Source organism: Amphiprion ocellaris, chromosome 14 (assembly GCF_022539595.1).
Source record: "Amphiprion ocellaris isolate individual 3 ecotype Okinawa chromosome 14, ASM2253959v1, whole genome shotgun sequence".
NCBI classification, from domain to species: Eukaryota; Metazoa; Chordata; class Actinopteri; family Pomacentridae; genus Amphiprion; species Amphiprion ocellaris.
In genome coordinates, this window is record NC_072779.1 from 8,588,147 (window position 1) to 8,616,062 (window position 27,916).

Here is a 27,916-nt window from a genome sequence, read left to right on the forward strand (position 1 = left end):
ACACCGCTTAATCCTCACTAGGGTCGCGGGGGGTGCTGGAGTCTATCCCAACTGACTCGGGCGAAGGCAGGGGACACCCTAGACAGGTTGCCAGTCTGTCGCAGGGCTACATATATAGACAAACAATCACTCTCACATTCACACCTACGGGCAATTTAGAATAATCAATTAACCTCAGCCTATTTTTGGACTGTGGGAGGAAGCCGGAGTACCCGGAGAAAACCCACGCATGCACAGGGAGAACATGCAAACTCCATGCAGAAAGATCCCGGGAAAGCCGGGACGCGAACCAGGGACCTTCTTGCTGCAAGGCGAAAGTGCTAACCACTACACCACTGTGCAGCCCTAGACATTCCTATTGTAGTGTAAAATCGGCTGTAGAATTGAACATGCAGGGGTTGTGGAAACATACTGGTATTACCTTGAGGTGCAGCATGCCAGATTTCTAACATAAATATGTCAGAATAAAGTCACACTTCCTCTGTGAGTGTTGTAATCTCAGCTTCTCTGTTCTATGTTTGGGTCATTCTTGCATGTTAGTGCATGTGACTCCTTCCCTTTGAAACTGTCGGCACTTAAGGCTTCTAAACAGACTGAAAGTGACCTCCCACACTGCACTGGAAAAGCAAAAGTGTATTCCAGTGTTTAGCCAGTGCCATAAAAATCCAATGAATTTTAAAACAAAGCATTTTATTTAGTGCAGTATGGGAGTTTCTACTGCTGTTGTGAGGTCTTGTTACTCCTCCTCAGTTTCGCTCCTTTCTTACTGTTTTTCAAGCCTCATGGACGAACCGGAGCAAACTCAGTCTGTCCACAGGCCCACTTCAGCCCGACATGCTGTGGAAACAGAAACACAAGGAGTGGAGCTGACATGAGTGGACAAAGACAGAGTTACTCAACTTAACAATAACTCACTTTGACCATTCAAAGTATTCTAAAATGGACATACAGTTGTGGATGCAATATTGTTTTTTGATTCTCACATACATGACCTTTCTGGTTATAAATTAAAGTGAAGGGAGGGGGAAGTGTAGCTGACATGCTAGTTTGTTTGGGTCTAAGATGCTGGTGTTCCAATAACATGCAGTGATTGTGAGAGATTGCACTCAGAAACCTTACTAGTGTTTCTGACCCTATAATGAGTGTAATTCCAACGCTCTTTTTGCTCTGTTTTTGTTCTCTACCAACTGTAGGGAACACACTCTGCGGCTCATTATCTGTACAATGCTCCACCATGTTAAGTAGCTAGTTAACTTTGGCTGTGAGTGGTTTGGTACTAGACAGATAGGTTGCTGTGGTTGTTTAGAACTTTGCTGCTGAGAACAGATTCCTGAGCTGGTAAGAGCAGTGAGGGTGAACCAAAAGTGAGTTCAGAAAAACTGATAGTGGGTTATGGGTACTATGAGTCTTTTCACTTTCACACCAAACACGCCAGATTAAACAATTTTACATTAAAAAAAAATACATCAAAGCAGCTTTTAATTCATTGATGGTTAAACACATACATATTTTTAACTTGAGATATGGTGAAATGACTGATCAACTACTGTGTTCAAGCAAACTTTTTATTAAACTGGAGTCATTACTCATCATTTGAGAGTAATGTGAATAAAAGATACAAAAGATAACCAAACAGCTAAGGTCCACTAAACTCATTTCAACTGGACAAATGTGTTGTTTCCTAATATAGGCTTAATGTAACCGATGACATTTATTGTCATTATTGTGTCCAATGTACTGTAATTTTACAATAGCACCCCCCAGACTACAACACACAGAAAAAACAAAGATCCATCATTCTCCCAAGTGACTTTCTTATCAATTTAAGCTGTCAGTGTCATTTTAGAAAGAAAAAACATTCTAATTCTTGCAAATGTTTTACCCTCTCATGTCAACACAACTGCCAAATACCAAGTGTAATGAATAACTGAACAGACAGATGGCCATTACTTGAGCTACAGACCCAGACTTGCAATCCTGTCATTGTCTATTTTTAAACTCTGTCATATTTTCATCGTTCATTTTCCAAAATGAAAACTTTTTCAGTAATTCTCTCAGTACTACTATCAAGACATTTACTCATGAAATCCAGTTAACACAAGAATGTGAATAATTCTGCAATCTTTAGTTGCACCGTTTCTTTTCGCAATGTGTGTATTTATAGCATTTAGGAGACACAAGTCTGTACAGTTGCATTGTACAGAGACTCTCCTCCCATCTGAAGACAAAAATGAATTCTTGGTATAAGCGAAAAGGTCTGGTACACGCTGTGTGTTTGTGGGTTTCGCAGTCAGGAAACAGGACAAGTCGAAGGTGAGGTCACGGCCATTGTGCGTCTGTGTGGGTGTCTGAGTATAATAACTGATCTACCTCCACTTCCTATGATTAAAGGGTCATGAGTGGGCTCCCAGTGTCACAGTTCTGTTCTTTACAGACAGATTTATTGTGGATAAATCAGAATCCTGAGGGGAAAGGTTGCAGTACACACCCCAAAATCTTTAGATTTATTGTTGTAGCATATTTAAGTATGTCTGATAAATCAAAAATATATTCACTTTCTTTCTTTAAATAAAAGATGAAGCACACCCAATGTCAGCAGAGTTTCTGATAACCAATTTGCAACACACTTTCCTCGACTGTGTTCCAAAATAAACCACGTGAAAAGATGTTCCACCAGTGATAGTTTGTAGTTCTTCCTCTAGGTTTTCTACTCGTTTTTATTATTTCAGATGGTAAAAATCCTCACCAGGTTTCCTCTAGGGCACACGCCACTGCATGTTATTCAACTGTATTGATGGAGTCATTTTTCAAGCGGGAGATCTTTTCTTACCGCAATAACAATGTGAAGATTACTTAGCAGCACTTTCCAAAGGCATCGGAGACAAATAATTCAGCACCAGGACCACCGCAAGCCGTATTTCTCACAACTCATAACATCTTATTGAAACACACAAGCGGTGTGGCACTGAAGTTAACTGATTTAGAGGAGCAGACTTGTAGGCCTCAACATCTCGTTTGGCTCAGTGCCGTTTCCGTCTCTCACATCACTCAAACCTGGGTGTGGAGCCAGTTTTTCACAGCTTTGGTTCTTATCCAAAGTAGTTGGAGCAGCTGTGTTTGGACAGAGAGGAATTCTCTGAGCCTTTGGTGTGTTGAAAAATAGCCAGGCAGTACTGTAAATGACGTCTCTTTGTGCATTACGCAAATCCCAGAAAGTGACTTGGATCAAATGGTGGTTAAGAATGTGTTCAGTCACATCAATCCTGGATTGTTTCAGCACTAAGGCTGCAAAGAATGTAAATACAAAAGCAGACAATGTCTGACCCACGTTGTAACGTAACAAAGCAACAATAGCAAACATTTTCCAGCTTCCAGAAGACATGCTGATTTACATGTGACTTTATATGTAATATTGTTGTGTTTTAAACTGTTGATGTGGCAAAACATGACATTACAGACGTTAACATGAGCTATGAATGATATCTTACTTAATTTTTCAGCATATAATGCACAAATAATACAGGAACCATAAAGAGGAGACTATGACTGAGAAAAAAACATACAAAGACATCAAACTGATTAATCTGTTACATGCCTTTATTTCAACCTACGTTGTGTCTTGAGTCTGGCAACCTGGGTGTAAACGCTCTAAGCAGCAAGGTCACAGTTTGATTCCTGACTAGCTGGAACCATTTGCTGCTGTCATTCATCTTTTCTCATTTAGAACGTTCTTCTATAAAATATTTTCACAACTGAAACAAAGGAAACATGTTTTCAAAATTCAGAAAACATTTTCAAGATATTATCGAGATGTCAGATAAGAGAACTTTGTAAGAGTTCCTGTAATGCGATATATCAACAAAGGTGGAGCATTCTGTCTACAATGTTCTGCGGACGTTTTTTATGATGTTGTTGAGCAAACACATTACTGAATCTAGAAAACATTCCCACAATGTTCCACAGTGTTACGTGATGACTAAGGGAGCAAAACATTTCGTTTTAAGAACAGTCTAACAATGAGACCACCAAACATTTTTAGACCAACTTTAGGTATCCTACCATCAAAATCAACATTCTGGGAACTAAAGGCAACATTCTGTTTTCAGCAGGAAAACTTACTCAAACTCTAAGTGTGTGAACAAATATCTCAAATCTAATAAAATGACAGTGTATAGTAATTTTTAAGGAAAAAAATGATGAGACTTTTACAAGCTGTGTGACAAAAACTGACAATTGTGTGAGCATTGTTGAGGTTGTCTAACTAGCCATGACAGGTACTAATTTGCCTGTGAAAACAGTTGCATGATGTCTTTTGTGGCGCTAGAGGAGATGTGTCTAATAAAATAACATCCGTTGACGCCATCAGAGGGATTTCAGTTTGGGTACTGAGACAAATTTTCACTGGAAAGTGCTGTTTATTCGGGGCATTGAAGTAGAGATGTGTGTGGTGATGAGACAGAATGTGTCACATGAAAGACACATTGTGAAGAATTATAGACATTATTGAAGCTTGACTCATTACAAGGGCTAAAGATAGGATAACTCAGTGTCTGTTGCTTTACTTTTGACTCTTCTATTGTAATCTGTTCCTCAGTGTAATGCAGCTGCGACTATTCAGAGTTTCAAGGGCCTACTTTCCACAGGAAATGAAGATCAATGTGAATTGTCTCCCCTAAATATGGTTACAGCAGCTCGAGCTTGAGAATGTTTTTTTTTTTATTTTTTAAATTTATGAACAGGCCGACTATTTAGAAACAAAAGAACAAATTGATCTTAAACACCCTCTTCTAAAGCTGTTGAAGTGCTTAATGGGGCGATTCACCAACACTTGACTCATCTGGCCGTCCTGAAGAGGTAAAAACTGCAGCCGATTGTTTTGCAGATGGTACCTGACAAGAAATGACAGATGACACCAGTGGGATGAGGGGACAAAGGGTGAAAAATGAGGATGGATGGATGAAAGATGAACAGCAGCAGTATAAACTTACACAAGGCAGAGAGACGAAGCAGATGGGGATTGATGGATGAGAACGAGGAGGAGTTGAAAGAGGAGTGAGTGATGAGGGAAAGCAGAATGAGTGACAAGGAGGAGATAAAATGAGTGATGTAAAGAGAGGCAGAGAAAGAACAATAGCAGCAATGATGAGAGGATGGAGGAGGGAAGGGAAAGGAAGGTGCTGACTGGCAGAAAGTATGCTTATCTTTCTGATCATATCCCTCATTCCTGATGTGTAAGAAGCCGACCTTTCATTTTGCTTCTTTACACCTGTCAGCACAAACAGAGACTCTGAACTCATGCACGGATTGCATTTGTAATTTTGTAAGAAGCGATTCAAACAAATGCATCCTCAAATGCACTGTGTTCGTGAGAATGCATTCTCCCTTCCACCTTGTTTGGCCCTCTTATCAGATCGGTCAACACAGCTGTCTCATCCCAGATGGAGGTGTTGTGGAGATACACAAACAAGGTGGTCAGGAGTGAGAAAGACAGTGCTGTGGATGACGAAATAAATGACTGCCCTAGAAAACAAAACTTTGATGGATAACTATTCTGTTTTTCAATGTATAACTCAATTAATGACTGCAGACAGCTGACAGATGTAGCTTTGGCCAGGAGGAGAAGTCATCGATGGTATCGAACCCTTTCAGAGTGTTTCAACCGTCATTCACAACACTCATGGTTGCTTGTGGTTGATGGCCAAGTCACAGCCTTTTTCCTGCAGGATCCAGCTGGTGTCCTCCAACAAGAGGTTCTTTCCACCGCTTACCACAACCTTTGGGTAGCTAATTATCTCTTGTTCACTTCTACTTTTGTCAGCAGATTCTGTGCAGATTGAGCTGAGAATCAACCCGCTACCTCCACTGCAAACATGTCCACCACGCCTCCTGTTTTCTCCCTCATCCCCCACTCTTTGCTTGACTGCAGTTGCTTTGTTTGGTGTAATCCTAAGTGACAGGCCTCTGCCCCTCTTTAACAAAGGTGATCAGCAGTGGTTTTCCTTTTTGATGGAGGACTCTTTCTTCTTTCTGGTTCTAGGATGTCTGTGCGAGTTGTCAACACCCAATAATGGCGCCATAGGTATCTCCCATGGGTCAAAGCACCCTGACAAGACTGGAGTTCCTGCAATGACAGTCCTCTCTTACCCCCGCTCGTGTAGGTTGACTGGTGTTGGTCGGGAGAAGTGGTTTGCTTGGAGGAAAGCATCATTTGATGGTTTACTTAGGAAGTTTCCACCTTGTAGCTGCACCTTGAGTTACAAGTTCTGTGAATTAGCTTTTCTCCTTTTTTTCTCCTGTCTTGATATAGCAAAAAATAATTCAAAGGAAAACATAATTGGGTGCATGATTTTTTTTTAGCATTTAAGCACGAAAAATGTACACTCAGATAATAATTTAACCTCTAATTGTGCATAATGTTGAGTAGTTTCATCACATTTTATAAGCTCTCATAGACATTTTATGCAAAATCTTCATTTGTAAAGCAACAAATACAGTTGTAAAATGACTGTGGAAAAAGTCATCCAAAAAGACAATACTCAAGTAAAATACCTCTAATATGTAGTTAAGTTCAGTACATGAATAAGTTTGGCCACAACCTTAAAATCACATTCCAGTGTCGTAGCTACCCTCCTTTTTTCTAGATATATTTCAGGTTTTTAGTTTGAATATTAAAAAAAATTACACATTCCCCAAAGCACACAATTAAATATATCGTACATGTGTAGTGTTTACTCGTGTATATACCAGCAAAATCAGCTTTGTCAGGCACTTGTGTGTCCATCAGTGCAGATCTTTTACAGTTTGTGTTTGAAATGTCGTTAATAAGTGCTGAATTTAACACATTTCTCAATTTGATAACCCAGAATTGCTAAAAGCCATGCTATGACAATTTCTCATTCAAATATTTTCTAATTTTGCACATATTATAGCAGTGAAATCACTGCAGCCATGCTCCAATGTGAGGATGTGAAAGTCAAGGTATAAAAACAGACTAATTGCTATAGGATGTAGCCGCAGGAAGCAGTCCAGCGTGGTCTCAGTGGTCCCGATATACAGGATATACAGTGCAGAGTGGGCCTCTTGGAAGAACAAATAAGCTGCACCGAAGACCCAGCTGAGGCTGTTTTCTTATGGACAGTCACTGCAATGGAATAAATAATTCATACATTGTTCTGCAACAGATGCATTTGTTTGCACAGAAAAATATTTCAGAGTGAAGCAGTGACAGTTGTGCAAGATAAAACAAATGCCGACGATTTATTTTCTCTGTAAAATGTTTTGGTGGTGAAAACATCTCATTTGTGAATCGCAGTGGGGAAAAATGCATGCGGTAATACTGAAAAGTACATCTCATCATGCAGCTTATCAGCCATAGGATTTTTACATAACATAAATTGCACACCATGACACACAGAGGCAGCAATCTGTTGTTTTTGAGGATTTTTAAACTCTTCCAGGATTACTGGAGGAAAGACCAAAAAAAGATTAGGAGAAGAAATCCACAAAAAAAAAAAAGGCAAACAGACTCAAACTGGCAACTTAGAAATATTGATCTGTGAACTGCACCCCAGCGCCAGCCTCCAAGCTTCTAGTCATCTTCAGCAACTAGAGAGTGAATAAGAGTTTAATCACCATGCACCTTGGAATTTAAAGACCGATGTCCCCAATAATTTATATGTGTTCAGTGAGATTTAAAGGATGAGTCTGTGATTCTGGAGAAGCACTGGTGTTTTTTTTTTTTTTTTTTTTTTTTAAGCATATTTAGTTAGGACTACCATCCCTGTCCCTCCCACTATAGAATCTATATAAAAGATGGATGTAAAAGGTGTGAAAAGTTAAGCCATAGCAAAGTTGCATGGCATAAAAGTGCATTCTTTCTACCAGCCAGCAAGGGGCAACTCTTCTGATTTTAAAAATAAGCCTGATTGTATAGAAGTCTGTGCAAATCATCCAGCGTCTGACTTGATGTATTACCTCTGCAAACATTTTACTAAAGAGTTTATGGTCTCAATCAGTAGTTTTAAGTCTCCCTCAACATAGCCTGATGTCCATTTTTATCAATTATGGTACCATTTAGAGCAAAGTAAAGAGTAAAGCAGCTTAAAGGAAGGGCTACCTTGTGATAATTATGGAAGTGTGTAGCATCCTCGCATTCTCAGATCAACCCCTCGCTGGTTACATGTGGTTTAAAGAGACCAAGATAGTGCCAAACTCAAGGTTTCAAAACAATGCAACCATCTTTTTATGCAGTCTGTGGCTCCCACTGCCTCATTCCCCATTCTCCCTTTACCTTTACCTTCCTCCCAGTACAAACATGGACAGGACAAGCTGGAATAGTGTTCCATCTATAGCACTTTGTTTCCAATTTACAGAGCCAGGACTATCTGCGAACACTGGATTTTGTTTTCCACACTCCCAGAACAGACATAGATGGAGATAGAGTAGAGGAGATATTCACTAACCTTTGATAAAAAGTGTGATGGATGAGAATTTCATACCTGACCTTTAACTTGTTCCCTAATCTTCTCTTGTGCAGTGAGCGCTGAAACGTAACCATAAAACATGGGCAGATGTTGCATTGTGTGTAAATTGGACCTACAGTGTCAGAGCAAAATGAATAACATTGTCTGAGAATCTTTCGCAGACTTGTTCAGCATGAACATTTTGTGATTTGCAAGACAACTGTTTAAAACATTTCTTTAATAGGTTGACCATAATGTGATTGGAGTGGCAATATGTTTGTCTAAAGTGCATTTCTTTTGGAAAATACCTGCAGATACATAGAATTTCTAGTCCCCGTCGCAGTGACCATGGTTCGAGTATAACCCACGGCCATTTGCTGCATGTCCTTTCCCCTATATTTCCTGTCTCTCTCTCCACTGTCCTCTACAAAAAAAGGCTGAAAAAAGAGAAGGCATTCCATCCATCCATCCATCCATTATCTATACACCGCTTAATCCTCACTAGGGTCACGGGGGGGGGCTGGAGCCTATCCCAGCTGACTCAGGCGAAGGCAGGGGACACCCTGGACAGGTCGCCAGTCTGTCACAGGGCCACATACAAAGACAAACAAGCACTCACACATTCACACCTACGGGCAATTTAGAATAATCAATTAACCTCAGCATATTTTTGGACTGTGGGAGGAAGCCGGAGTACCCAGAGAGAACCCACGCATGCACAGGGAGAACATGCAAACTCCATGCAGAAAGATCCCGGGAAAGCCGGGACGCGAACCAGGGACCTTCTCGCTGCAAGGCGAAAGTGCTAACCACTACACCACTGTGCAGCCCTGAGAAGGCATTCTGTATTGTGGAATGGATTATATTTTCTATTAAGATCAGGGAATTGTGGTGGCAAGTTGAACAAAATATACTTGAATATATCAGTCCGATAAATATATATACACTTTTTGTTATTAATATACACTAGTCAGTGTATATCAATTTGTAATGATTATAGCATGATTCAAGTAGCATTTTATTATGTTTAGGAGCTTGCATCACTCAGTAATATAGACATCAGTATGCTATAGAAGACAGGGTTGTTCAAAACTGTCAGTTAAGATCACAACTGTTGTGTATCCAAAGTTTTCACTTCTGGAAATGAAGTGTCCAAGGATGAACAGATGGAAGCAGTCAAGAGGGATCAACTTGCAGACAATAGTTTGGGAATGAGGGAGCAGAACTTTCATAATAAGGGATGGATAAGTCAGGATTCGAAGGTGTGGCAGAGAGCGGAGGATGTGGACAGATAAAGGAAACGATAGGGCCGGGACAGGAAGCGGCCCACAGAGGAATGTGTTTGGGCGAGACACGCAGGACAATATGGACATATTCAAAGCCCCAGTCTCCTTTCCCAAAGGATGACACATTATAACATGAACAAGACAAACAAGACACAAGACTTTTTGCTATCTCATGCAAACTACAGGGGAGCTTGGCTGCTTTCAATGAGACATGAGCTCAACTGAAAAATTAATTTGCAAAATTTTCTGTAAAATATTGACAGTTTGCTGTTTTGGCCATGCATTTGTGTTATGTATCTTTGTCATTATGGATCTTGTGTTTATTCAGGCTATTATTGTTGTCTGAGTCATGCATGAGGGTGATTCATCACTTCCACACTTGGATAAGAATCCTTCCGTGCATGTTTTTGTTGACATCACCCCTGAGGTGTGGGGGCACAGTGTTGTAAGCTTCACTCATTTGAATTCTAAGATAAGGAAAAACAAAAACTTTCTTGATGCCAACAAACACATCAAACCCTTTGTGGTGCTAAAGCAGTCACAAAGGGCGGCTGCTTTGAACACCACTTTTCATCTGTTTTGTTAATAATCTTATTGATATTCTTATTATTGGGAATAATGATAAACAAAAGCTACATGAGGTGCTTTGTAAAAGTTACATTTGTCATTTCTGACTGTGAGAAAGTGAATAAATGAGCCCCCTGAAATCCCTGGTATAGTTCACACTGGGTACCAGCTGTGGCTTTCTCTGCCAGCCCACAAACCTTCAAATGAACTTAGTGTGGGCTCTGCTGCATCAGTTTGCATTTGCACAAACAGGATGACTGTTCCTCACCAGAACAAAGAGTACAGATCAGCTGGGTGGTCAAAGCATAATTCAGTCTCAGGCACTGGAGATGAATCATGGTCACCCAGAATGTGATCGCACGTAATTAGTCCCTTTGGCCATGTGGATGTTGCTCCGGGCTCTTTGACAAACAAGCCCAGAAAAGGCGTCATGAACCGGAGAAAGTTGATTAAAGGAAGAGGAGAGAATTAACTTGAAAGAGAAATAATAGACTGTGTGAAGCTTTCGCTGCAGTTTCACACAGGAAATAGGAGTGTTTCTAATTTCCCCTGGGTAGCACGAAGTATGACTGGGTGGACGCCAACATATGAGCAAACAACACTGCCAAAATATAGAATTTCTGTAAGGAGTGCATATTTCAGATGAAGAATTGCCCAAAGGAAGGAGTCTATCCTATAGGTACACCAATCAGGCATAACATTATGACCACCTGTCTAATATGGTGTTGGTCCTCTTTATGCTGCTAGAACTCCTCTGACCCAGTGTGGAATGGATACAGCACCTCTGGGGATGTCACCGGGATAGCAGCAGTGAATTCTGTGGATCCTGTGGGTTGCAGGGTGGGACCAACATAGATCAAGCTTATCCTGGCACATCCCAAAGATGCTCAGTAAGTTTTGGATCTGGGGAGTGTGGAACCTGGGTGAACATCTTAGCTCTGTCGTGTTTCCCGGGCCACTCCTGAGCAGTTTTTGTAGTGTGTTGAGAAGCGTTGTCCTGCTGAGGGGGGCGACTGGCATCAAGGACTGCTGTTGATATTGCAGGGTGGGGGGTTGGAGGGTTGCTTGACCTGCAATGTTTACGTGGGTGGTACATGCCAGACATTCACATCAATGTCATCAGTCAAGGTTTCCCAGCAGAACATTGCATTACAAGAAGATGATCGATGTTCTTCACTTCATGTGTCAGTGGTCACAATGTTGTGGCTGATCGGTGTACATACAATAGAAATTCCTTTAACCTGGAGCTTCTTTCTTGTAAAATCATTGCCTTCCTAACAATCTTATTGTGAACTTACATTCAATATAAACAAACGTATTCTTCACATTACAAGAGTATTGATGAGGGAGATGAATGGATGCTTTGTTGTGTCTTTACTTCTAACCTGCTGCTTTGCATCAGAGTGTTTGTACCTGATCTGCTTTTGTTCTATGTTTGTGTTGTGTGACCCTATTGTTGTGCACATGTATATAATCATCAGCACAAATCAGAAAGAACACTGTGTTCAGTGATGCATGAGAAATGCTCAGATGGCTTCACCTGAAAACTGCACCTCGTACATTCTGTGGTTTATGTGAACTTTCGACTGCTTCTTGTACGTGACGGTTTAATGCTCTTAACTTAAATATACTAGACGACTGGCTGTAGGAAAATATAAGAAACAAAAAGCAGAAGTTCATTTCTCATACTCTACACTGTATTATGTTTCATTAATTTGCAAGGTAGTGATGATCTATGTGTAAATTCTGTGGGGGGTTCTGTCAAACAGTTTCAAGCAACTGCAGAGTCCTCAGAGTGACGTACTGGTTTATTGGTCCAACAGTTGCTCCCTGGAGTGCCCTGGAGTTTGCTATTATTACAGACGTTTTTTTTAGAAAAGTCTCCGGTGGCCTGCCTTTTGTTAAAGAGAAAAATGGGATGAACCCATTGGAGACTGGAGCAGTCAGTGTGTTGGTGCCAGCCTATTCAACGTCATCATTTTTATTAGTGCTAGTATCACTGAGGGCATCAGAGTCAAGTCATAAACAAAATATAGCAAAACAATTACAATGGTTACAGTCCAGCGAGTAGCATATATTCACCAAATGTATGCTCATCTTTTCAAAAAATCTTTTTGCAAAAAAAAAAGATATGTATAATAATAATAATAATGATGATGATCAAATTATTCATTAGCACCTTTCTCAACACTCAAGGACACCATACAAAACATCGGGTAGGACAGTAACTGAGGATCAAAAATGCAATGGCATGGACATGACACAAGCAGGCTACAGCAGACTTATTACTGTTATGCTGTTCTGAACAAATGTGTTTTGAGGTATGATATGAAGTGTGCAACATCGTACAGCTGACGGATGTGGTTAGTTTCAGAGCTGCAGCGCTGCCGAAGGCTCTTACACCCACACTGCAGACTCTAAGACTGATGGAAGAGCAGCAGCAGAAGATCCTAAAACACAGGACAGGGTTTAGGGGTGGTGAAGATTATGAAGGGCTCTAGAGGTCAGCAGTAGAACGTTGTAATGCACTCGTATCAGTTGCAAGTATCTAGAAAACAGTGCATTTTATGAAAAGGATGTTTGTAATGTGTTGTTTTTAAGCTACCTATGGTGACTTGTTGGTCACCTGACAGGTCAATAAAACAGAAACAGTACTGATGTAACAAAGACACCCAAAACCATTTGGTTAATAAAGCATGGAGCACTTGAGAGAGTGCAACTTCTTGTACTTTCCTGTACGTGCAGCTCACACTGATCAGCAACTCTCAGTGTGTACATTCTCACAGCAAGAATTTTTTGCACCAATAAAATTATGTGTAGATTTCATTATTCTGAACTGCATTTTTGATATGTTCTACTCCACAAAATATAGAAATGTGTCCAACACATTGCATATGCATTGCATTCAGTATGCTTAATACTATGCATTTCTTTCTTTTTTTTTTTTTAGCTGTAATCACAATGCAGTCATAAATAGGCATGATCAAATGTAAATGTGAATTAGCCAGAATGTTATTGGGTTTTATTCCTTCAACAACATCTTCAGATAAATCTTAAGTTGGCTTTGAAGAGGTGATATTTCCGGACTTGTGTTAAAACAAACATGAAATATGACTAAATCTATTATCAATATAGATATTTAATACGGTGTAATACACTAGTCAGATAATATAAGCTAAGTAAAATAGAAGTGTAGGCAGATGTTTACCTGTCCAAACATGTTTATATATTAACTACAAACTTACACAAGAAATGTGAAGTAATTCTTACACTCTAATAATCACTAAATCAAGAAGCAGAACTTGTACTGCTGAATGCACTGGATATTGCAACAGAGTATAACAAGATATTCAACTGCTCAGCTGCAATAGTACATCTAACCAGCAGCCAAAAACAGAAGTTTGTGGTTTATTTGGCAGCTCCCACGTGTGAATGTGAATGAGGGTGGTGCTGAACAGCAGCTCAGAAAAGCGGCCCTGAATAAATAAAGGTTAAAAAAAGTAAGGTTTCCCACAGGGCACTGGGTACTGCCGAGCTGTCAGTACACTGCAGACATGCGATATACACTAAAAGCTCCTCCGGCTCTGATAGGCTACTGTTCTGCCATGATGTCACTGGGGCTTGCTTATAAAAAGACTGAAGGGCTCAGCTGCTTCAAAGGGGCAAGTGTGGTCGAGGGCTGGACGAGTGTGTTTATACATGAGTGAGAACAGAAAGCAACAGCGAAACAAGAGTGTGTGTGTCGCACACACAAGACCTGAAATTTACAACTCAGCAAAAAATGAAGGAAAAGCTGCTGACCAACACATTATAATGATACTTTGTGTTGTGGATTTAAAAGCATCAGGAGTATGATACCAGTGGACTGAAGCAGAGGACAAAGCCTGGAGGTAAGAAAACAAACTGCAATTTTAAGCCTGTTCCATATGCTTCATGCAGACACACATATGTGGTGACAGAATGCCCATTTTAAGTATTTATTGTTCACATTTTTCAGAATTATTAATATTTACTTAAATAGTGATCAAATCTGTGCAATTAAAAGATCTGCGAGTTTCTGTGGAGTTGCATAATCATTTAATGTCAAGCATGGTTTACTGAAGTGAATCTAACCCTAACAGAGGTGGTGATACTGTGCAGGTTACTGCTGACACTTTCATGTAAGATATATCTCAAACATTTTAAAAGGACCAGTTGGATTGTCTTTTCATTATTCTAACAGCTGGCAAACAAAAAGACCAAACATAATTTAACTGAAATAAGTCACATTTTTCCAGTAAATCCAAACCAAATGCATCTTCAACATGTGAAGTATTTGTTGAGGGGACAGAAAAATGTTTTATGTCTGCTATTTGAACGTTGGTGCTTTTCACACATTGGTCCACTGTCATCCATTTATTCTACTGAGTGCAGCATAAGCTACGTGTTCTGTGTTTTTGCATGCACTTGCGGCAGCGCGCTTCTCTTTGTGCGTGTTCTATTGTGTGCACTTTTCTGTGCTAAGTGCTCGCTGTGATTACCATCACCAAGCTACCTCTGCTCAAATATTGGAATTTTTATGTCTCAGTAAATCTTTTGTGTTTGATCAGTGGCCTCAGGGAGCTGGTCAAGTTCCTCTGCGTGTAACTGTTCAAACAGCTCAGGCAAGGAGACGATCAGAGTCTGTTTCACAAGGTTGACTTTATATTAGCGAAGGTAACATGTCAGGATTATTGATTTGATCGTTGGGGGCAGAGAACAAAGAGCCATTACAAGGGTCATCAGTGTAAAGAGTGACAGAGTCAGCTTCAGACTTTATGGCAAAAACAATACTGACCATTGTAAAAGCATGAATAATGAATGAGAGGATGGAAGCTTTCTTAGTAAAACATAGTCCATTATTGTGCAGAGTGCTCATCTGTCAGTGCTGCTTACTGCTGGACTTCATTCATTACAACTGAAGCGGCCTTCTAAGTAATGAAAGATTGATTTTGAAAATGAATTTGCAGTTAACTTTCCAGTAGATCCATCATTTGTTTCAATGCTCTGGCACCTCTACAGTTTTTAAGTGTGATGAAGTGGGGAACATTTTTCCAAATGATGACAAATTTTTCACACAATCATGCTGCTGTGAGCCCCAGACAGGACGATACACAGCGTACTAATTCTCATAATTAATATGTGGTTCCTTGCAGTGGCGATGTAGTGGCTCTTTATTTGCTAAGGGCCGAAATTAATTCAATTTGCGAGATGATTGTCATAAAACAACAATCTCGTTTTGGTCCACCTCGGCCTTTTGCGACGCATCCCAAAATCCAACACTTTGCTCATTGACCACGGGAGAGCTGAGTAAACACTTGTGAATCAATGTGCCTCTTTACAGGTGGCATTAACATATGTTGTGTGTGTTTGGATTGTGCTGGAATGAAGCCAAAATACACACGAATCCAAGTGCACATGCACACAGAAGATGCAGTTGTCCAAACAACCTCTGGATGTGCATTAAAAAACATGAGCCCACGCTGGTCCCTTTTAAGTCTACACACAAGAGTAAGGCAAAAATAAATACACAACTACCTGTGAAGTGAACCGATAGAAGCAGCTCAGTGCAACAGCAAGTGTCGTCTATAGGTTGACTTATTGTAGCATCATAAACCATGACTTAGCAGAACATATATTACCACAGCGGCCAGATTAGCAACAGGCATCTCTATGTGTTCAGCCAAGCGGCACTGCATGAATAAAAATGAAAGTCTTTTTGTAGAATGAGTATGAATATAACTGAATAATAAATGCATATGGTATCAATAGTCAGCTTTTATGAACCGATGCTGGGACTGTCTTTTTACCTGCTACACTCACACAACAAACTCACAGGAACGTTCTCACAACATTTCCTACCATTACTAACAATAATGTTCTAAAGACAACATTTGAATCTAATGTTCAAAGAGCATTTTAGGAATATTTATCATTTCAAATAATGTTCCCATGAGGTTAAAAATTACCGAAGGCAGAATGTTTCAACATTCAGAGTGTGGTTGGAGGGTGTTGTAAGATTATATAACATGATGAGAAAAAAAAAATGTTTTCAAGATGTTATCAGTTCCACAGAAGACAGAATGACTTCTTGTAAAATGCTCCTGTAATCTAAAATATTCACAAAGTTGGCACATTTTGCCTGCAATATTAATGTTTGGGGGATGTTGTTGAGAACGTTCTTCTATAAAAAGTTCCTCCAATGATAGTAAAGTATGAACATTCTCAGTGCAACATTTGGAAAATATTTTTAAGAACCTTTCAGAGCATCTTTAGAGAATTTTAACTGGCCTTAAAGAAGAAATTTCTGGGAAGTGCAATATATGTCTAAGAACCAATAAGATGATTTATTTGAGCTGCTTGTTTTTGCTCTGCTGCACTGCTCTTTTGCAAACACTGCAACATACAAACCCCTAGAGCTTCTATAGTGTTTTAATTATAAAGCAGGTAATTAACACAAATTCAACAAAGCAGAATATACAAAAAGAAGGGACTGAGGATTGAGGAAGAAAACCAAAGAAAGTAAAATAACAAAATGAGGACTTCTAAAGCACTAATCCATTTGAAAGCAACAAAAGCTCCAAAATTAAATCCTGTTTTACAGTTTCTACACTCTCAATCCAGAACAAAAAATATAAACATGAATATCATCCCTGTCTACTAATTAACATGTTTGAACTTAAAAAACAAGGAATTTAAAGTGTTCCCGAAATCCTTATAGAAAACATTTTTCAACACAACCAGAGAGACTCATGGTTGAGTTGAGATAAATATATCTAACAAACACACTGCTGAGGAAATTTAACATTGCTCACGACATGAAAAATTAAAGTACATTATTACAATTTGGTGAGAGACCTCACTCCTCTCTCCCTCATGGAAGAAGTACACCTGTAACAGCTTTTACAGTGAACCCAAACTCTTTTCCTATTGGCTCGTAAAGAGGCTGGAAATTTAAACATCATGGCAGTGCTTTATACTGTTTAAAAAAAATCCAAAATTCATCTTTCCGAAAGCAAAGACCTCGCTGTAAACGTATCTTCTGAAGTGCACCCCAGAAGAATCTTACCCTCTTGACCCCTTCAGCAACTCTTCCCTGATCATGCTGAGCTGCATGAAAGTTACTAACATAAAAGATTTCCACCAACAACAAAGAGACATACATAAAATGAACAAACAGACAACAACTGATAACCTAAGAGCTCTTGGTTGATTGTGCTAAATGTAGAAATATATGTGTGCAATCTCCAGCCCATATTTGTTCTATTTTATTGTTTTGTTTTATTTCACTTACCTCCCACACTGTATTGTATATGTCTTGCCTTTTTGTATATGTTGTAATTCTTAATATAGTCCTGTTTCACATGTACATTTGATTTTATTAGTTGTTGTTAATTTAGCTTTTATCGATGCACCGTCCAATGGCAGCTATTTAGACTTTCGTCATGCCCCCATGTATGATGACAATAAAGCTATTCTATTCTACTTTGACATCTGCAAACCCCTGCTATCACTGAACGACAGCCTGGCAGTGTTCTTAAACCAGGTGCAGAGGTTATAATGGTCTGATTAGAGGTTAGACTGGTCCACTCAAATGAGGACAAGCAGGCGGGATGATGCAGGCATCACCGCAGCTGAGACTTTTATATACAAATTTGCTTTCAAAACTCAAAAAGATTAATACCGCAAAAGAGAGGAGTGCAATGAGCCAGGGCTGTAACATATAGCATTTTAGAAGCCCCAGCTTTTCCCCCGTGTCATCTAAAAGTCTGAAAGTGGCTTTTAACTCTGCACTATGGGTATATAGTAACGTAACTCTTTTTGGATCTTTTTGAATCTTGTTTTAATTCACTGACTGACTCATGTCACTGTTGGCTGCAGACAGTATATGACTTACACAAAAATGATGTTAAAGTTGAGCTAATAGCAACATGAAACATAAAGTCACATGTTACTACATTACATAGGGACGAAAGGCCGCAAGAGGATATATGTTATCAGCGGGGGAGAAAAATTCAAAGGCATGTCGACCACTGAACTTGATGAACTCCTGATAACACCAGGGAACACACAGCTTTGTCAGTGAAAGAGCACATCTGTTCATCTCTTTAGGTTAGCAAGCAGGCCAACCACCACAATCCTGTGAAAGGTGTTTTTACCTGCTCCAGTTTGGATGTTTTCTGTTTTCTGTCATTGTTCTTACCCCCCTAAAATGATCCCCTAATATACAAATGCTGTAACTCCAGTCTGAATCAGTGGCTTGTTAGAGAGCACTCACCTATCACAGACACAAACACATATGATGGACATATTTCACCCTCAGGTGCAATTTTTGCAGCAGCTGCCCTTCCTTCATTATTACAAGCCTGTGTTTCTGCCATTGCTTGATGCTATAAATGTTTAATCAGAGTACAAAAGTGGACTGGAACACATAAATAAATTCAGAAATTGTGCAAAGAGACCAACATTTCAACACTACAGTGTCCCTGCAGTCCTGTTCTCTTTGCCTCGTGTCTACTTTAATGCTGATGAAGACACAGTAATGTTGAAACATGAGTGCCCCAGTTCCCCTTTGTGCTCTGAAAATTAGCTGTGGTTGAGATGAGAAGCGCCCGATTAAGCTGCATTTTGCGGGAAGATGTGTGGAGAACCCTGTTTTGGTTTTTTTTGTTTGTTTTTTTTTTTTTTTTTTTTAAACAAAAAAAAAAAATCAATTTGCAAGAAAACATTGGGGGAAAAAAATCACCACTAGCATCTTTTAGTTTTGCAATTACTATTTCAGGTTAACTTTCAAAGGCCTCAGGCAGAATAGTGCACTAAAATCAAACAGTGACACACCCTTTACTAAGACATGTTCTGTCTGCTCAATACCAACTGATTAAGGAAAGAATCAGAGTCTTAACAGTACTGAAAACTTGTGTGTAATCTCACTTTAGTACAGCCTACTTGGAAAACTGCCCCATTAGCAGTGCCATTTGCTAAATGCATTACAGAAAAAGAAGAGCACAGAGGAACCAATGCAAGCCTGATAGAATTGCTCATGCACAAAAGAGGTACAAACAATCTATTTTCATAGAAAAAAAACCCTTCTAGATATGTAGTTTTCACATGCAAAGATTGACTTTTAGGAGTTGAACAAGCAGAAAGGGACTTTAACTTATTTCACATAGGATGAGTCTAATTCCAGATTTTTTAAAACATGTAGTATTAGTATAATTCATTATAATCAAAGCTGTGTCTTTTGTATGCCCTGCTGTAGATCATGGGAGTCGTGGGCACTAACCAATCAGAGCACACCAACTTCACTTTGGGCCCTGATCCGCCAGCTAAACCACCAGAGTACAGTGATGCAGAACTCGTGCTGCTCGGTGTTGCAATGGCCATTCTGGTTTTGGCGATAGTTTTTGGTAAGTTATGAAGCTGTCATTTAACGTGGTGGATGGATTGTTGGAGGATCAACATATTGTTACAACTGATAAAATTCTCTCTTTGAGTACAGTCCGATTTCTTCTGTGCAGGTAATGTGATGGTGATCACAGCCATCCTGCGGTTCCAGCGGCTCCAGACCGTCACCAACCTCTTCATTGCCTCTTTGGCTGTAGCTGACCTCATCATGGGCGTGGCTGTGGTCCCCTTCGGCTCCTCTCACATTCTGCTGGGGGTTTGGAAGTTTGGAAACTTCATGTGTGACTTCTGGACAGCTACTGACGTCCTGTGCGTGACAGCCAGTATAGAAACGCTGTGTGTGATTGCTCTGGACCGCTACCTTGCCATCACGTCGCCACTCCGCTACCCAACACTGCTCACCAGGTACGTGAGAGCTTTGTTGGGTTGTATAAATTGAATTTGAACCGTTTCATTAATTTTTTCAAGACAATGAAAAATGATTGTCTACACTCACAACAACAAAATCAAACAAAGGTTTAAAATTTCCCTTCTTGGATGCGGAATAAATACATTGATAGTAAACAAAATCAATGAGTCATAGGGAGGTAGATACTACTGCTGCACTATTACCTACATTTTCGAATTTGCTAGCATGTTGCACATATTGGCTGTGCATAAAAATGGAGGAACCCTCCATGATATCATCCATAGGTTGCGTGAAGAGCGGTTTTGAAGGTCAATGTGGTGGTTCTGGCTATTTCCATCTCAGCAGTGCCTGACTCCACCTAACTCCCTCTAATCCAAAAATCAGCAAAGGTAGTGTGTGAGCAGAGCTAATGCAAACATCTCCACATCAGCTGGATAGCTCAGTGATTAGCAGTCAGGGCGGAAGGCAAGGTCCTTAGAGTTGCCCCGCCTACCTACCATGAATTGTAGCTATCCTCAGATGTATATTGCTTTAGATAAAAGCAATATACATCTTTTCTTTAAACTGTCAAAAACAAACCTTGTCGTGACGTTACTTTGTAGGGCGTGGTCACATTTGCAACATGCTGGAAAATGTGAAGCAGATTTAAAATTCAAGTATGCTGCAAAATACAGAGAGATTTATCTGCTGCCTTTTCACCTAATCAGCACTGTGTGAAGTGGTTGGTGAGGGCTTGAATGTAAAAGATCTCCACTCTATCTTTAAGCAGTGCAATGGTAACGATTAGCTGTACATAACTCCTGCAGAACTGAATGAAAGTTTTTCTCGTCAGTTCTGGAACATGTTTCATGCAATTTGGGAGGGAATTGCTCCACTTGTACACATCAGAGTCTGCTTACAGGTCTTAAGGAATGTTACAACCAATGTGACAAACTAGTATAATGCTTTCTATGGCTCTTCAAGCCACTGATATTCCTTGTGTCAGTGTCAGCTGGAGGTCAAGATTGGTCTGAAAATGAAAACATTTGCAGGTGTACAATTACAAAGAAGCGAGCTTACCAGACCTTTGTAGGCCAGTCCTCATCTTTGCTTAAGGCTTGAAGATTGAGGTCGACCTCCGACTGAACTGTCTCCAAACTAATTAAGTTGTACTTTGGGTAATGTTTTGTCAAGGACGAAGAATGCAATATGGAATAAAATGCCGGATCTTTGGATCAGTTCCATTGATTTTTCATTATGAAACTTCATTTAAAGTATCTTTGCATTGTGGATAGGTCAAATAATATTAAGCCGACACAGTATCTCCCACTTTCCTGTGTTGTTACTCACCTCATCTGTTGGTTCTTCATTTGTGTGCCCTCTGTTGTCTCTTGCTGCTGACCAGGGGTCGGGCCTTTGCAGTGGTGCTCGGGGTTTGGGTTGTGGCCTCCCTCATCTCCTTCCTGCCCATCCATCTGAAGGTGTGGGTGGCACAAGATGAAAAAGCTAAACGGTGCTTGGATGAGGAGGACTGCTGTGAATTCAACACCAATGCGGCGTACGCTGTGTCGTCGTCAATCGTGTCGTTCTACCTGCCGCTGGTGGTGATGATCTTCTTGTACTCCCGCGTATTCCAGGAGGCTCAGAAGCAGCTGGAGAAGATCAGAGGGAGGGAGAGGCATTTTTATAACTTGCATTACTCTGCACAGCTGGCTTATCCTGATGATAGCCCTGCAATGAATAAACTCCGGGCAGGAAACGAGGTGGGAGAGGTAGAAGGAGAGGACAGACTAAACATGCAGACACCAGACGTTGGTACAGAAGGAAAGGAGGGAGAGATCAGAGCGCGGACAGAAAAAGGAGAAGGAAAACACTCCGCCACAAAGCGTCTTAAGTTCTGTCTAAAGGAGCACAAGGCTGTAAAAACTCTGGGGATCATCATGGGAACTTTCACACTGTGTTGGCTGCCATTTTTCATCCTCAACATCCTCATAACATTTCTCAACTTGGGTGACATAAAGGTACCCTTCAGAGTCCTAAACTGGCTGGGATATTCCAACTCGGCCTTCAATCCACTCATCTACTGCCGTAGTCCAGATTTCAGACACGCCTTCCAGGAGATACTGTGTCTGAGGGGCAAAGGAGGAAACTGGGGCAGGAGGAGGGGATGGGGATGGTGCAGAGAGAAAGACCGCTACGTAAAGCCTCCACGTAGGCCGAACGGTAACTCGGACTTGAATGGCATCAGGGGGCTGGACGTTGAGCGGAAGTCAGGGTGGAAGGGGAGTCTCGATAGCTCTATTCAGGACAGCTCACTAACTTTGGCTCCTCCAGCTTCTTGCTGTGACCAAGTTTTAGACGTTGCTCCAGGATCCCTGACCAACTGGCAGGCAAGTAGTTCCGCTCACTGGAGCTGTAAGGAAAATCTGGCATCGATAGCCTGATAGACCTGTTAGACTTTACGTTTTGTGTGCAGTAAAAACCAATTTGTTGAAGCTCATTATGTTGGTGTTTGGTTTAAACACCATTCTGTCAGTGTTGCTGTGTTTTTACTTGTGATCACTGCTCCTCTTTGATGCTAGATTTTCTTCAGGTTTCCTAATAAGAGTTTAAATCACAAAGGCAGCTACACAAGTAAAACATATTGAGCAGTGTCAGCTTCACAAGAAGTCTGACTTACATTTTAAAAAGGATTTCCGAGGCACCACATTCTAGCTTATTTAGCTCCAAAAAAATATGGTTAATGCATGATTAGCTGGTGCATTAATCACAAACACAGCAAAAGTGACACCAAACATTATCAGCTTCACCAAAGTGGTATCACTGCAGGGAAAGAAGCAGCAAATCATTGAAAAGGTTTTAATGATCGCTGGATATGAAACCATTGAGAGTAATAAAAATATCATGCATGCTCATTCATTCCAAAGCGCTCTTTTATTGAAAGCAGGCAGGTATTAAAATTATGAAATTGCCGGTTTTTTAAGAATGTAGACATTTGAGCTGCTGGCAGGAAGGTTGCTGGTTCAATTTCAAGTCAGACCGGGGAAGGTTTAAGTGCCATTACTCACACATAATGTATTGTACTATTAGAATGTATTGCTCAATGTGTTTTGTCCTGTAGGTGTCACAGCAGGTGTAAACATTTAGCTGTTTTTTTTTTGCTATTTTACAGTTTAAGCGGTAGTTATTGAAACCATTCTGTGTTCTAATCATTGAATATTCATAACAGACTCTGAGAAGTTTGGATGACTAAGATTCATGTCAAGAGAGATTCTTCTGCATTTTAAAGTCCCTGAAAACTTGTCTTTTCTCATAATTGAGCAGAGAGAGGAAATGCAAATGCAAAAAGGTCCTGTGGAATAATTAACAACGCTCCAAATTAACAGAACGTTGAGTGTTCCAGTGGGTTGCCATCACTCATAATATGAAGGGAGAAAACAGCTTTCAGGGCCTTTAAGGTGAATCTTAACAAGCATTTGGATGAAATCTTTCTGAAAACACAATGACTACCTATGGCTAAACTGCCCCATTAATGGAGCCTGTTAAGCCAAACACACACTGGTTTCTCTCTAAACCCACAAGGCAGGAAGCACAAGCAAGAATTTAGCACCTCATTTGCACTTCTAATAACTTTTCCATCAGCCACAAACGCACAAACCACACATCCAGACAAAAACCTCCATGAGGCAGAGATAAGAAGCAACATTTGATTTGCCCTGTGGCTGAAAGTCTTATTCAAAACAGGGGGTCTCATTTGAGGCTCACTTATTGTAACAGAAGATCATTAAAAACAGCTTGACTTGTTTTTCATTCCTTACTGATAAACCTCTTAACTGGTCCAAAATCATTTACTGCTGTGTATTTGTGTGAGATAAACATCTGCGACCCATCCTTGTGAGAATCATAAGTGCTATCTCCCTGTGTTCGCTTTCTTTCATCACATGCTCGCTGGGACTATTTTGTGTCTTTCCACGAACGTCACTCATGTACCCACGCTTCCCTTTAATCCTGCCTGCCTAGCTCTGTTATAGTACGAACACTGCAGTCTGTCAGACGGAACTGGAGAGATCAGTTTCAGGGAGTGTGGTCTGTTTCCATATCGCTGTCTGTTACACTCATTGTAAAAACATTGCAATCAGATTACTCATAGTTGAAGTGCTTGCGTTATATTTTGCACTGAACAGAGACGTTTTTACAGTGTTTGGATTAGTTTTTCCTTTCATCTTTTTCCAAAATTCAAAGTGATTATGATAAAGTAGTCACATATAGTAAAGGCTACCTAGAATCAGTTGGCTAAAATAGTCCCTAGTTATGTTTTTATGTATATAGCTCATTTTTGGAAAAGGTATTGAGGGTCAACAGCTGTATATAATCTGTACATATGTCTGTTTGAATATACTTATATGTGTTTTATGTACATGTGATTATTGCGGTTATTAACTGATTGTGCAGTTTAAAGCTCGAAATGTGTCACTGAATCTCTCGTTTACTGTTATGTGTGTTCGACTTGGATCGTTGTAGTTTTGTAAATGTAACTTAACAAATGGGTGATGTTTACTACAGAGCAGCGGTTCAAATTCAGAAAGATGTCATGAATAAAATAAGTCAACTGACATATATGACAACCAAGTCGTACACCAAAATGAGTAGTTACATTAGTCCACAGCAAAAAAAGAAAAAAAATGTTAGTTTCATAATAAAGGCAGTAAAGTTGTGAGGTGCCTGTTCTTTTCCTTTAGCCTGCATCAAATGATTTTCAAGGTTTTAGTTTGTTTTTTTGCTTTTTTTCTTGCTTTGCACATAAAAAGTGCAAACAAGTCCTCATAAAGAGGCTGTAGAAGTGCTGGTGAATGGAATTTCGTACATAATTTTTATCCAGAAGACTAGAGTCAAGTCCCATAATGTAATCTTCTATTTAGTTTTGTTGTTACACTTTGTTGTATTTTCAGTCATTGGTTTGCCTTCATTTTCAGTCGCTGTTTTCAGATCCCATTTTAATTGATTTCAGTCAGTGTTTTCGGCTGTTTAAAGTCATTTTCAGTCGCTGTTTGCTTTCATTTCCAGCATCTGTTTTGTGCTCCTCTTTTAAGTTGTTTCCAGGCACAGTTTACTTTCATTTTTAGTCACTGTTGCCGTTTTACTTTCACCTTTGATCACTGTTTTCTGTTGCTCTTTGTAGTTGTTTTCAGTCACTTTGTTTATTTGCTAAATACTAAAATACTTCAGGCATCCAAACTGCTAGGTTACTTTCAGGAAAAGATCACTGAATGTGTTAAAAATGCACCCATGAAAATGTTAACCATAAAATTCCGGTTGTTCTTTAGGTTGCTGGGGTGACAAATCCAGCCACAAGAATAGTCCTTAAAAAACATGAGCATCTCACAATTTTACTTATTTTTTTTTATGCTGTGGTGTAAAAAAAATTTAAATTACACATTTTGATGTGAGACTGGGTTGTTCTTAGTGGCACCGGCTGCCTTATCCCATGTCATAAATCAAAAAAGGTTAGATTTTATATCACATCCATTTATACATGCGGATATTAGATTAGAATATAAGCTTCACTGAAGCACAAGTCAAAAAAAGGAACAATCAGTAATTTTATATTGTATTTGTGCATCTTGAGACTTGATATACATGTAAAAAGCTGAAACTTGCTTTGTTGAAACTGAAAGTTATTTTTAGGTTTTAACCAGAGGAGAGGATTCTATTTTCTACCTCCATCAGACTCACATGAATGTCATCTCATAGCTGTAAATATTTATTCATAAGCCATTTTATATTTTGTGAGCAAAAGAATGAAGTTTAAGACTGCACTCCTTACAGTTGTCGCTTAGTTATAAGTGTGAGTGTGTGTGTGTGTGTGTGTGTGTGTGTGTGTGTGTGTGTGTGTGTGTGTGTGTGTGTGTGTGTGTGTGTGTGTGTGTGTGTGTGATTGTCAGAAAGTTGAGAAAGAGAGGACAGAGAAGAATAAGATTAAAATTAGAATAATGCTTTCTTTACAGCTGGATTTCTAACAACCTAGACAAATCTGAAGTTTGTTAGTTCTTCAGTTTCCATGTTGCCAGTAAAGCCAAATGTTTTGATGTTAATTGAAAATTTTCTTGGGACAAAAACAGTGCAGACACAGTTTCTTAAGGTGAATCCTACTCCAGTTTTTCCTGTGTGAGTGTTAATTATTCAATGCCAAAGTTTTCATCTTAGCATTGGCTCTCACTTAATGGAAACACAGATTTTCCAAAATAACTGTGACATGCTGTTGACTAAGAAAAGCTACAAAGATAACTATAGTTTCTCAGAAGAAATAGAATTTCCCATAACTCTGGGAAAAGTTGAATAAACTTTTCCTCAAAAGCCTCTTTGTCAACAAATAAAATGACATAAGGAAATGCGATTCTCACTGCACATCACCTTTAACCTTTTCAACTAAGCCCGTGGGACAGAGGCGTTTTGTGCTTATTCAGTCATCCAGGTTATTCATGAAGACTCAGCTTGCACGTGTGCATTCAGGTTAAAGTGTACGCGTGGTGTGTGTGTGTGTATGTGTGTGTGCGTGTTGGGAATGACATACAGTGGCAGGTGCAGTCAGTCACAGCAGCTACAGTATCAGCTGCTGCAGAGGAAATACAATCGTCTATACTGCCTCGATACACACTCATACACACAGCTTTACACTTAGACATGAAAACACGCTCTGTGTGTGTGTGTGTGTGTGTGTGTGTGTGTGTGTGTGTGTGTGTGTGTGTGTGTGTGTGTGTGTGTGTGTGTGTGTGCGCGTGTGTGCGTGGCGGGGTGTATGTCTGTGAAGTGCGACATGTTTCCATGGAACAAGTTTCCAATTTAGGTATGTTAAGGTTAATGTTCAACATGCATGCCTTTATGTTGCATGTCCTATATGTTAACTGTTACTGTTATTGCCATGTTTACTGTGTTGATTCTGTTTTAGTGTTTGTCTTTAGTGACGTAAAATGTGGAATGTGCTCTTTGGAAGTATTGTGTCTTTTGTTACCTTCACACAAAGCAGTTTTACAGAAATGTATTGGTTCTAAGTTTCATGCCTGCGGTCAACGTGTGCACTTTTACATCACTGGAATAAGATGAGAACAAGTCCATGAATAAAAAACAAATAATCCGGTGTTAAATTACTCTTTCAATTCCATCAGAATGTTATAGCAAACACAGAAAGCTACTCAGTTTTCATTTTCAGAGTGGATCATTTGGAAAAATTAATGTGTTAAATGGTTTATTATTAAGACTGAACAGTTAACTTTCTGTCTAAACCATGAAAATGAAGCTGAAAGTTTGAATAAATGGATGTTTTCTACTGTGTTTCTTCAGATGCCTTTTCTCTCTACATATCCGTTTCCTCTTCTATCCTTCAACCGCCAGCCTCATTTAGGTTCATGGTGTTGATGATATATATGTATATATTAGTGCTGTCAAAGGATTAAAAGTTTGAATCGGATTAATCACAGGGCTGCTGTGGATTTCTTTAGATTAATCGTGATTAATTATAATTGCTTTTTAATCTATTTTAATTATGCTTCAGATATGATATGAATTCCTTGTGTTCTTGGTACTTGTCTTTACATTTGTCTTTACAAGTAAAAATCTCAATCAATCAAATCAAAGGAAGCACATGCATTTAAATGTTCTACATCCTGTCAGCTTACTTTTCCACATGTGAGTATCTGCTCTCATTTCCCTGTCAAACATTTGTCAGGGGCGTGTCTGTGTTTTATCCTGTTATGTGTTATATGGCATTATAGAGCTGACAATGGGCAATCACA

The 27,916-nt window shown here is 39.7% G+C and overlaps 2 protein-coding genes across 10 annotated transcripts in view; one reads left to right on the forward strand and one right to left on the reverse strand.

Moving 5' to 3' along the window:
* The window catches only part of LOC111567431 (actin-binding LIM protein 3-like), a 95,162-nt gene that overhangs the window by 58,984 nt on the left and 8,262 nt on the right, over positions 1-27,916 (reverse strand). For 8 of the 9 annotated variants that reach the window (XR_008603911.1, XR_008603916.1, XR_008603915.1 and 5 more), the window contains exons 1-2: positions 21,477-21,615; positions 768-837 (exon numbers count right to left, since the gene is read on the reverse strand). The gene's annotated coding sequence lies outside the window, so the exon portion shown is untranslated. Of the gene's footprint in view, positions 1-767; positions 838-21,476; positions 21,616-21,718; positions 21,779-27,916 lie in introns of those variants that run through there. The other variant, XR_008603908.1, reaches the window with a different exon arrangement.
* On the forward strand, positions 13,959-27,450 carry LOC111567432 (beta-2 adrenergic receptor-like). Its single transcript, XM_023268557.3, has 4 exons — positions 13,959-14,205; positions 19,593-19,740; positions 19,852-20,143; positions 21,532-27,450. Exons 2-4 carry the CDS (start codon positions 19,596-19,598, stop codon positions 22,568-22,570), a joined length of 1,476 nt encoding a protein of 491 aa, XP_023124325.2. The 5' UTR covers positions 13,959-14,205; positions 19,593-19,595; the 3' UTR covers positions 22,571-27,450.